The sequence below is a fragment of the Rhinolophus hipposideros genome (genome assembly GCF_964194185.1).
Source record: "Rhinolophus hipposideros genome assembly, chromosome: 20".
NCBI classification, from domain to species: domain Eukaryota; kingdom Metazoa; phylum Chordata; class Mammalia; order Chiroptera; family Rhinolophidae; genus Rhinolophus; species Rhinolophus hipposideros.
In genome coordinates, this window is record NC_138066.1 from 3,405,648 (window position 1) to 3,417,408 (window position 11,761).

Below are 11,761 nucleotides of genomic sequence, written 5' to 3' on the forward strand. Positions count from 1 at the left end.
GCTCTACTTTCACCACGTCTTCCTGGTGCCATCGACCCTGTAGGCACCCAGGAGTGAAAGAACTAGGTACACTTGTAGCCAGGTAACTGAAGCTCCACCTGGGCTGGAAATTCTGGGTCTCTGTGGGCAGGAGAGGCACAAAGTTGGGGTGAGATGAACACTGAGTGACCCCTCAGAGGGGAACTGGGGGAGGGAGGGGAGAGCAGCAGATGTGACAGGGGCCCAGGCAGCCTCCACAGGAGGCAGTGGGGGGAAAGGAGTCAAGCAGGCAGCAGGTCCCAGCAGGCCTGCCCAAGGCTGGAGACAGACCTGTTCTCCTCCCTGACACCCTAGGTGAAGGGCCCATGGCTCATGGAACAACACAGGCCTCTGTCAACAATGGCCTTTGCTCTCACACTGCGGCTTGGAGCACCATGAAAGCCTACAAAGTCTCCTGCTCTGACCTGACCCCGTGTTGTGTGACTACTCTCTGCTGTCAGAAGAGGGGCAGGCGGCTAGGACTGCTGTCAACAGGATAGGCTGGCTTCTGCTGTGGCCAGGGTGTGGGGTGTGTGGGGTTGGTCGCAGGGCCTCAGGGGTCTCCTTTTCTGCAGAAGCCCTTTCCCATGTCCTGGCTCTTATACTTGCTGGGTACAAGGGAGGGACCTCGAGGCATGAATGTGAATCCAGCTCAGAAATAACCAACCAACCACATGTGGGAATAAATGCATCTTTCTGACACCTCAGGCCAGCTGAACCTGAACAGTGGCAGGAAGCCTCAGTGGTCATCTCAACCATCTACCCTCTCATTTTGTAGATGGGGAAACTGAGGCCAGAGACGGGAAGGCGCTGGGCAAGTTCAGATCTGAGCTGGGATCAGAACTCCCAGATCCCACTGAAGGCAGCCACAGCTGAAGAACCCTTACTCTGGGCCACGCTAAGCGCGACTTCTCAGAGCCTCATGGTCCCTCCATGTGGTAGGGAACAATTATTATGACTGCTTTTCCTGGTTGGTTGCCTGCGGCCTCCCCACCACCTATAACAGTGCATGGAAAAACGGGCACTCAATTGTGGATATGTTAATTAAATTCCTAGGGTCTTATTTGTGCTCATCTGTATTTTCTCATTTTCCTATTATTGTATACCACTTTCATATTAAAAAAACCCACCCCCCACCCCGCCACTTTTTACTTTAAGCGATAGCCTGGCAACCTCACAAGACTATTTAAAGAGCAAAATAAATACAAGAAAATGCTTTATGTACTAGAAAACAGTATACAGACAGGAAGGGTGTCTCTAACGCTGGCCTTCCCACCCAAGGCACTGAGCCAATGACCACATAGCCAAGTTGAGTGGGGCCCCTTTCTTTTTTTCTCTTGTTTCTTTTTTTAAAATTTTATTGGGGAATATTGGAGAACAGTGTGTCTCTCCAGGGCCCATCAGCTCCAAGTCGTTGTCCTTCAATCTAGTTGTGGAGGGCGCAGCTCAGCTCCAAGTCCAGTCGTCGTTTTCAATCTAGTTGCAGGGGGTGCAGCCCACCATCCCATGTGGGAATTGAACCAGCAACCTTGTTGTCGAGAGTTCGCGCTCTAACCAACTGAGCCATCTGGCCGCCCTCTGGCAGCTCATTGTCTTCAATCTAGTTGTGGAGGGCGCAGTTCACTGACCCATGTGAGAACTGAACTGGCAACCCTGTTGTTCAGAGCTCGTGCTCTAACCAACTGAGCCATCCGGCCGTCCAGTGGGGCCCCCTTTCTTGACCACCACCTACTCCTTCCAGTCCTCACGGGCCTACTGCCCTGTCCTCCTGCCTTGGAGGCTGGGCTTGGGGGAGCGGGGTACAGAGGGAAGCTGACCAAGATCAGACAAACTAACAAGAGATAAAAAGTCGTTTTTCACCCAAGGGAAGGGAGAGAAACACACAGACACAAAGAGAAGTTGTAGGAAGCACGACAGAGAAAGGCAGAAAGATAGGTGTATGGCCATGGAGGACCAAAAAGAGGCAGGTCTGGAGGTGGGAATGAACCCCAGTCCCAAAGTGAGGCCACCTCTGTAGGCAAAACCCACCTGACACTCCCCACTCTTAGCTGGACTCCTGTGTCTATCCTGGTTCAGATAAAGTTAGAAACATCAAAATGCCACATCCCTTTGAGCAGCAGCGATTGGCAGAACTCCATATGGCTGCAGCAACCAGGAGTTTGAACTAATAAAAGTTAGGAAAATAAAAATAAAAAGCTGGGAAATGCTCCTGGAGAGCCACGTGGCACCGCTCAGGGCCAGTGGGTAGGGTGGGTGGGGTGGGGAGGACAGCGGGCACTTTAACGGGGGGGGGGCTGCTCCTACTCGGTGTGACAAGGTCACTTGTCTCATGAGAACAGCCAACTCTTTAGTGACAGTGAGCCTAAGATACAGCGATTGAGTCTGCTGTTTTAGACAGCTGGGCCCCTCTCCCAGCCCTGCAGTTTCTCCTAATGAGAGAGGGTATGAGACAGCCAGCAGGGGCCAGAGGCTGGAGCAGAGAGGGCATGTGTGTGTCATTTTTCTCATGCAGTCACCCACAGTGCTGCTCTTGGAGAGAAGGGGGGGTGGGCAGATGGCTGGCCCAGATCTCCACTTTGGGGGGGAGATCTCAGATGTTCACCCCACCCCTTGGGCATCCTGATGGGGAAGCCAGCGAAAGACCCTACTCAGCTGAGTAACCCTTCTGCAAGGTAGCTTTGCCTGCAGGAGGTGTGTGGTGTACGGAGAGGAGCAGCTGGAACTCTGAGAGTGGGGAGGAGTGATGGTACCCACTCTGCAGGTTACTGGAAGGATAACGTGACTTGGTACTAGGAGTAGAACACTAGAGAAGTGTAAGCCAGACCCCACTGGCTCGAGAGCTCAGGGGCAGCGGGTCCTGAGAAGTTTAAAATCCATCTGATAAGGATTTCCTGAAAACCCACTGTGTCCAGTATAGGATATTATGTATGGCCTATGCCCCAGAAAAGTGCGTAGGGGAATGAAATAACATTAGGGGAGGGGGGAGAGTATACACCAATGCACCAAGGGAGGGTCATGCGAGGGGGTGTCCATGGACAGACCCCAGGGTATTTTAGCTCTGAAGAGAGACAGCAAAGCAGGTTCACCTCTGAGTAGGTGGGCATTTGGGGCATTTGTTCCAGAAAGAAGGCCCCCATCCAGCAGACCTGAAGCCAGGGGAGCTGACCCAGCATCAGGCCCTGGCCACATAGAGGCTGCTGTGTGTCTGGCCCTGGAAACCAGTGAAGCAGGTCCTGGCACTGGATTCCTTCTGCATCTTTCTTGTTGGAAACACCTGTACCCAGCCCAGTCAGAGTGGTGGATTTTGGAAAGTAAGGTTTCTCTGTGGATGGAATGAACATGATTCAGCACAAGCAGCAGACCAGGAATGGGGAGGCCAGGCTCTCTCAGCAGGCTGCGCTCCCCTCCCACCACCTTGGTGGAGGCCCTAAGCCACACCTCCCGGATGGGATCCCCGAGGTGCCCATGAAGGCCTGGCACCATGCCACTCCTCTCTCCAAGAACACCACCGCCTGGCAGGCTGCCAGGAACAGCCAAGCCCCAAGGACCTTGCTCCTAGGAATCCAACCACACAGAAGGCAAAAGTGCCAGATTTCACGACCACACTGAAGCACCTGGTGAATACACCCCCAGTGCGCAGCTGTGGCCGAAGAGCCAAGTGCCTTCTAAGGACACACTGTGACAGTGGTGGCAGACACACAGCTTCGCAGCTCACAGACTTACTACAGAATGTCACAGGCCTGCGGCTGTTCAGTACCATGCCAGGGACAATAGTAGTGGTGGGGGCGTCACCCTCAGGAAGCACATGACGTAGTCTAACAGACAAAATGGACATGGGGGGATAACTGTATGGAGGGTTAAATGCCACCCAGTGTGACGGGACCTAAAAGGATCTCATGGGTTGGCGTGGCCCAGAAAGGTGGCCTTGGAAAGATAAGGAGCATTCAGTGGAAACAAGGAAATGCATTCCAGGTGAAGGAAGACTAAGGTCAAGACCAAGGGAGGGGGCCTCCCTGCTTGGTGTCTGGTGGCCCTTCAACTTGTTTGCCTAAAGAGATTTTCGTAAGTGGGGTGTCTGAGGAAAAAGGTGACCTTCCAAAGCCATTCTGTCCATCTTTCTGTCCTCAGATAGGAAAGACCTGCCCAGTCTCCAGGTTCCCAGGGAGCCTCCCGTGCTTGTCCATTATCCAGCCCCCCCCTTGGGAAGCAAGTCACCCTAGGTCCCGGGGGTTCTTGTTTTGTATTATGTGACGTGGCTCTTGCTCCCAGGTGTAGAGTGAAGCCAGCCCTGCCACCCTGGCCACAGCCGACTGAACCAGGAGTCCAAACCACACCACTGGGTGGGGCTGACACTGGACAGCTCTGCAGTACGGGGCCGTGCCAGACTGAGCGGCAGTATACCAACCCAATCAGACCCTCTTTATGGGAACGCAGGAAGGCTGGTGCATAGAAGGAGGTGGGCCACTTTAGCTGGTGTATCCCAGGGAAACTGACCCTTTACTTTGGTGCATGAACATGAAGTTTGCTGACATCCCAGTCTGGAAATTTTGGGACTCAGAGACTAACTGTTGGGCTGATGAAATAACACCCTACCTTCCACGTAGCCTGACACTCAACCATCCTCTCTCCATGACTAAAGGTTACTTCTCCCCCAGGACTCCTTAAAGATGGCAAGCCTGATTCCAAGACTCAGGAAGGGACATATAAGGAAGGGTGAGGCCTGCAGGAACAGGGTCTGGGGAAGGGGAGAGGAGTGGCCTCTTTTACCCACAGCTGACTTTTACCCCCAGGGCACCCACGCCAGACAGCTTCTGAACTTGCAGTGAGCTTTTGATCCAGACTGAGCCCTGGCCAGGTAAACAGAATCCAAAAGCACCCTGGGCCTGGCCGGAGAGAGGATACCAAGACCTCGCCCATTGTTTGGCCAGACCCTAAAAAGGGCAGATTCTCCTGTTTCTTATCATCATCGCTGTGAGAATGTGTCTTGATTTGCAGAGCTAATACAATTTCATACTTTGTAGCATTTGCTCTGCCTGGTACCCCAGATACTTTGGAAAAGGAAGAAACACAACTGAGAGGTTATCTGTGGGGTCAAAGCAGACTGGGGACCAGAAGGCAAACCTCTAACCCGATCCTTGGCCCAGGCTCTTCTCATGATTACACTGCTCCTAAAGGGATGGGGATCACACTCTGCTCCTTCAAGGCAGCTTCCCGGCATCCTGCCTGCACCCCTGGCCACAGCTCCGGGTCGATAACATTAAGCAAGGCCTCCTGATACTTCTCCAGCAAGTAACAAGCATGGACAGTCCTGTCCCTCAAGCAGGGAACCGCACCCCCACACACCGCCTCATACAATCTTACCGTGTTTCCCCAAAAAGAAGACCTAGTCAGACCATCAGCTCTAATGCATCTTTTGGAGCAAAAATTAATATAAGACCCGGTCTTATTTTACTATAATATAAGACCAGGTCTTATATATTATAATATTAATATAATACAATACAATACCGGGTCTTATATTAATTTTTGCTCCAAAAGACGCATTAGAGCTGATGGTCCGGCTAGGTCTTCTTTTTGGGGAAACAGGGTAGATGCGAATGAGGGGCATTCAGAAGCAGCAGCACCAACAGCCACCATGAATTGCCACACATGATTCCCTCAGTCCCTGTTTCCATATCCCAAGCCTGTAGCAAGTCACATAGCAGGGATGGTACCAGACTGGAGCCTATTCTGAACTTGGGGTTTGTGAACCCTCTGAAATTCTTTCAAGAGTGTGTATGTTGGTACAGTTGGGACGAGTGTCCAAAGCTCTTTCATGGCCTCAAGAAACTCCAGGACTTGAGGTTAAGACCAGAGAGATTGAAGAGCTCGCGTCCCCTCCAACCCTGGAGCTCTGCACATACACAAATGCTGCAGCCATACACACACTACAAACACAGGACAAAGTGCCATGCAACTGCGGGAGGCTGTTATTGTCTTGACTGCTATTCCTCCCTGCCTGTTCCTCAACACCCACCATGCAGGTTTAGGATGACGTCACTGCAGGACGGAGCACCCTGAGCTCTGCACTCGCCCCGTCTGCCTACTGAGGTACCAAAGCCTCCCTGGTCTGACCCCTAGTGAGGCCCTGGGGGTTTTTATGTCTCTTAGTGACTGCTTAGTCCCTTTCTGAACACCACCACCTCCAGACTCCAGGAGGAAACTTGAAAGGAAAATACGATTTGGGAGAAAGGGCCACTTCTGTGCACAGCACAGACCCAGCTCAACATTCTTCTGAACAGCCTCACGATCCTAGAAAACTGCCTCTGTGTTTTTCATAGACATGTAGACACCCAGTGCTCCCCTCCCACGCTGCCTAGGGCCCTGGTCTGGACATCGCAGGCAACAGGGCAGCTCTCCAGGCCCCTTTGGCAGGCCCATCATTGGCTTTGGAAAGGACCACAGAGCTTACCCACAGACAGAGGTCAAGGGAGCCAACACACCAGGAGCTGGTAGGCAAGTTATTTTGCTGCTTTCACAGAAAAAGGGGAAGTCTGATCAAACCCACCCTCCCCCGTCAGCCTTCCCAGTCCTACCACTGAGAAGGTGTCAGGACACCCACAAGACCAATATTTCTCAGGAAACGCTCCCTGTCTCAAGGACCCTGTGGAGCCACAGGAACTTAATTGTTTTCCGAAAACCAGGGAGGAGGTCAGATTCAGGATGTGGAATCACTCAGCCTCAGAGGGACTGGAGAATCCCAAGGTGTCTGCCTCCTGGGACTGGCCCTGGAGAATGCTGACTTCACTTTGTTTCTTTCCCCTCCAAAAATGGCTTGTCTTGACCCCTACCTGTCAGCCAATTCCACTCTTCTGTTTCCCCAGAAGCACCCACCCCGGTGCTGGAGAACAGCACGTGATCAGTGGAATCTTCTTACTGTCTGGTGTGCAAATAGGATATGATGGTCTGAAAAATCCATTATTCTGTTTGAAAGCAAAAGAGTTTCCACAGAGGCCATATGCTGATTTCCAATTTTTGAAAGACACGGAAATACACACCGCTAAAGTTATGTGGTACGTAATGTCATCTTTCTTTGATGATTTAATTCAGAGAGGGCACCTGGGAACCCAGCAGCACCTCAGGCCTCATTCTGGATGTTGTTTGGAAAAGCAACGCAAGAGCAGCCTCCCCATCCCCACCACCATCTTCCCAAGTCCCCAGGTCTCTGCTTCCATCTCCATGTGCAACGCACAACTTGGGAACACACACACCAGATATAAAGAAGAAGTGCCACAGAATGGCACTTCAGGATGGATGTGCCTCCACCCCCCAGGAAGGTGCCCCTCCAGCTTCTTTCACCAGTGACAGGAAAACTTCAGAAAGGCCACCTGATATCCACTCCACCATCCGCATGGACTCTACCACTAATGGGATCAATCTAGCAAGAATATGGGGCCTGGACTCCCCCTGCCCCTAAAGCCAGGTGAAGACAACCTATTTGGTGATGCAGGAGGTGCACACTCCTGGCTCTATTCCACTCAACAAAATCCACGGAGCAGGCCATCGCTATCTCAAAAAAAAAAAAAAAATAGGGAAGAAAAATAAGCCAAAGAGAGGTGGGATGTCCAGCTCAGGACAGCCCTCAAAAACAGGGGACCAGCCAGATCTGCAGTCAGTCGGTAACCAGTGGGACAGGAGCAGGCAGAGGGCAGAGTGCTGGCTGCCTCCTGAAGTTGCTGAAGCCAGGTAGTCAGTCACACAGGAAACCAATCCAGCTCCCCTGTCCGCTCTCTCCACTGTTCAGTAGGGGCTCATGGCTGAGCACACGTCAAAGTTATTCAGGGGAGATAAAACACTGTCTTCCACCTGGAGTGCAATCTACGATGCCTCCAGGTGAGCAAACGACCTAGGGACTGGCATCTCACCAGCCCCAGGGCTGTGCCCTTGGATTCGCCCAGAGAAGCTGACAACTGCGCATTCCTTGAGGACCCTTGGCGGGTATGCCTACCAGTGGGTAGATGAAGAAAGCGCCCTGACTCAGACCAGGCATCCCTCCCAGCATCCCCTCCCAGCAACCATCCCTGGGACCAGCCTCCTCTGCCTGCGGGGGAGAGAAGCGGGAACATTATTCCAACAGGTCCCTGCAGCTGGGCCTCATCCGACCATCCTTCCTCCGCCCTGCCCTGAGGCCTCAGATTCCGTGGGAGCACCGAGGCACCTGCTGCCGGAGCGGGCTCCATCCCCGCGAGAGGGGGCCCAGGGCGGTGCCCCTCGTCGTTCCCGGGCCTTCTCGGGAAGGGGCGGGGCGCTCCCGGGGCCGGCGCGCCCCCCGCGTCCGCTCCCCGCGCTCACCTGGCGCAGGTGCTGCAGCAGCGTCCCCGCCTCCTCCCGCCGGCCCTGGCGCACCATCCGCAGCAGCTCCTGGACCATGCCGACGCGCCGGTGGTAGGGGGGCAGCCCCGCGCCGGCACCCGCGCGCCCCGCCTTGTCCCCGGCGCGTAGCAGCAGCGACGCCCAGAAGTCGGGCCGTTCGCGGCGGGGACCGGGCGCTGCGCCGGGGCTGGCTCTCTCCGCCAGGCTGCCCTTGGTCTGCCGGGTGCCCATGCCGCCACGACGCTGCGTTCTCGGCCGCAGCCCGTCTGCCGGGCTGCAACTTTGGGGGAACTGTTGCGCGCGGGCGGCGGGAGCGGGGGCGGCGGCGGCCCGCGCGCCCCTCGCTCCTCCCTCCGCGCTCCCCGGGCGCGCTCCCCCGGAGCTCGCCGCCGGCCGCCAGCCCCGCCCCGCCCCGCCCCGCCCCGGGCTCGGCTCCGGCTCCGGCTCCCGCCCCTGCGCCCGCGCCCTGGCTCCGCGCCGCCGCGCGCGGTCTGCCTCTTCACCTCCCAGCCTCTCCCCTCCCCTCCTCTCGCCTCCCCTCTGCTTCCCGCCCCTCCTCTGCGGGTGGGGGGCCGCCGGGCGCCTCCTGCGGGCGCCGGCCCGGGCACCGCGCCCCCTGCCGGCCGCTGCACTGCGCCTCCCGGGGCCGTGGCGCGGTGGCGACGGGGGCGGACAGGCCCCAGTGGCTCTCGCTCGCGTCCCCACTGGGTTCCCCAGGAGCTTCTACGACCGTGCGCCAGGGTGAGGCCCGCGGGAGGTGAAGGGAGGAGGCCGGTGCGCCCGGCGAGATGGAGAAAGTTGGGAGCGTGGGGAGGTCTCGCAGCCTGAGTCGGGTTTCTCGAAGTGGGCTCCTTAAGCAAGCACCAGAGCCCAAGACGTCTGGATCGCTCGTTAAAACGCAGACCCCCGGGCCTGGCCCCAAACCCACTGAAGGCGAATCTTCGCGATGGTGCCCTGGGACCTGCATTTTTGGCCAGTCTGATTCAGATGTACACTCCTTTGACACCTGTGGGCAACGGGTGGTGGTGGTGGTTGGTGCTTGGACACAGAAACTCTACGCAAGGTTGTGTGTTGTGTATGTGCTCTTTTATGGATGGAGAAAGTCCGTCTGTTGCTTCCATCAGCCTCTCAGAGTCTAGACCATGAGGGTGTAACGAACTGCTCTCTTTTGTTCTCACTCTCACACCTCTGGAGAAGGTTCCTGGGGGTAAGCCCAGTACAAAAAAAGCACAGGCATGCCTGCAAATAGGCCCAACTGCACCCTTTACTGGCCCCGCTCCTTCCATGGCCACCTCTGCCAGGCCTAGCCCTTAAAGAACCAGAACCCCTCGGGTCTCATGGTGCTTGGAAAGCCAACCAGGGCCCTGCTAAAGATGGGGCGCCTTCCCCATCACAGACCACGGACTGCCCTGGTCTCAGCCACAGGGCTGCAGGAGGGGCAGCAGTTGTGTGTGCTGGCCTCTGACCCAGGCCCTGGGTGCTCTTTTTTGGGGAAAGGACAATGTGGGCTATAGGGGTAGGGGAGCCAGATCCCAAACCAGAGGGAGCACACAGAACCCATCGTGTACTGACTGCTAAGCGTCTGGCAAGTCTCAGCTCTTTCCTATGTCATGTTGAAATAAGAACACTTCAGAAACTCCAAGCAGGGTACAGGTGTTCCACCAAGAACTGTTCCGTTTCCTAAACTGTGAATAATCACTGGGTCTTCCCATAGGTGTGTTCTCTGTCAATCCCAAGTACCTGGAAGATGAGGCTTGTATCTCCCCCAGCAAGCTCTCTTCCCTTTGGACATCCTACTTCCAAATGTCCATCTCTGCCGACAGAGAACACGCAGTCTTCCTGACAGCTGGCCTTAGAGGGGTTACAGTGGCACCTTCTAAACTTGCCTGGATTGTTTGTGTGTAGAACGTGTTTGTTGGCATCTCCAGAGAACCCAGGCTGGGAAACAGTTTGGTGCCTTTCATCTCTGGCCTGCAGGATTACCAGGTAAAGTGACTGTCAGGGAAGCCTGCTGATGAGGTCCCTCCTTAAGGACAGCGGACTCCACCCATGGCCTGAGCTAGTAGGTTGGCCTGCTTGAGGGTGTGTGACTGGGGCAAATGCCATCCCAGTGGAAGAGGGCTCAGGCCAGTCCCTTACCTGGGATCTGAATGTCATTCCTATCCTCCTCTTCAGAGACCTGATTCCATCCTCTTCTTCTTGCTCTTAATTTTTTCCCAACATTTTCTGGCTTGTTCTCCTCAGTCTTTTCCATCTGTTTTCAAAGAAAACTTTCGTTTGCCCCCATCTCCTCCGGTCACCAATGTGCCACCTCTTTCCTTTTCAGCTAAGATTTTTGGAAATACCTTTTATTTATTGTCACACCTTCTTTACCTCCATTCATTCCTCACTCACTCCAGTTTGGCTTCTGGCCCTATTACATCATTGAAATGTCTCGCCAGTGACCTAAATTCAGTGGCCATTTTTAGTCTTCATCTTATTTGACTTTTAAGCAGCATCTGATCCTGTTGCCTACTCTGTTTTGATTCAAACTCTCTTGGCTTGTAGGGAACTACTGTCCTTCAGGTTTCCTTCTTGGGGTCCTCCGGGAGCTCCTTTTCTTACCCCTATCCTTTACTTGTTGGTGTTACCAGGGTGTGACCCCAGAACTCTTCCTAGGCAGTGTTATTTATATTCTTGGCTTCACCTGTGACTCACACTCACTAATGACTCCAACTCTCTCTTTCCAACTCATAAGCTAATAAGTTTACCTGTCACTGACTCTTGGATGCGGGCAGAAGACATGAGACTCCTGGGTCAGAAACATAGGACTTTATTACTCAGGTACACACAGCATACAGTGTAAACATCAGCATGCGAAGTCTGACAATTAAATTCGAGAACTTGTTGCAACGATGTTCCTAATCTTTTTTGATATCAGAGGGATTATTCACTATGAATTTGTACCAACCAGACAAACAGTTAACCAAGTTTACTACTATGTTTCCCTGAAACTAAGACCTAGCCGGACCATCAGCTCTAATGCGTCTTTTGGAGCAAAAATTAATATAAGACCCAGTCCTGGTTTATAGTAAAATAAGACCAGGACTGGGTCTTATATTAATTTTTGCTCCAAAAGACGCATTAGAGCTGATGGTCCGGCTAGGTCTTAGTTTCAGAGAAATGGTATTTGGAAGTGCTGAAAAGGCTGCATGAAAAAGTTAGACAACATGATTTTTTTGCCAACAATTCATGGCTCTTGCATCATGACAATGCACCAGCTCTGTCTGTGAGGGAATTTTTAGCCAGTAAACAAATAACTGTATTGGAACACCCTCCCTACTCACCTGATCTGGCCCCCAATGACTTCTTTCTTTGCCCGAAGATAAAGGAAATATTGAAAGGAAGACAT

General features: G+C 53.9%; 1 protein-coding gene across 2 annotated transcripts in view; it reads right to left on the reverse strand.

Annotated features, from left to right (window-relative positions):
- LRRC75A (leucine rich repeat containing 75A) overlaps positions 1-8,726 on the reverse strand; it is a 44,942-nt gene extending 36,216 nt beyond the window's left edge. The window contains exon 1 of one of the 2 annotated variants that reach the window (XM_081027237.1): positions 8,350-8,726. In XM_081027237.1, coding sequence (XP_080883363.1) covers positions 8,350-8,601 — 252 coding nt within the window. In that variant the 5' untranslated portion in view covers positions 8,602-8,726. The remainder of the gene's footprint in view (positions 1-8,349) is intronic. The other variant, XM_081027238.1, reaches the window with a different exon arrangement.
- Between the last annotated feature and the right edge of the window lie 3,035 nt (positions 8,727-11,761).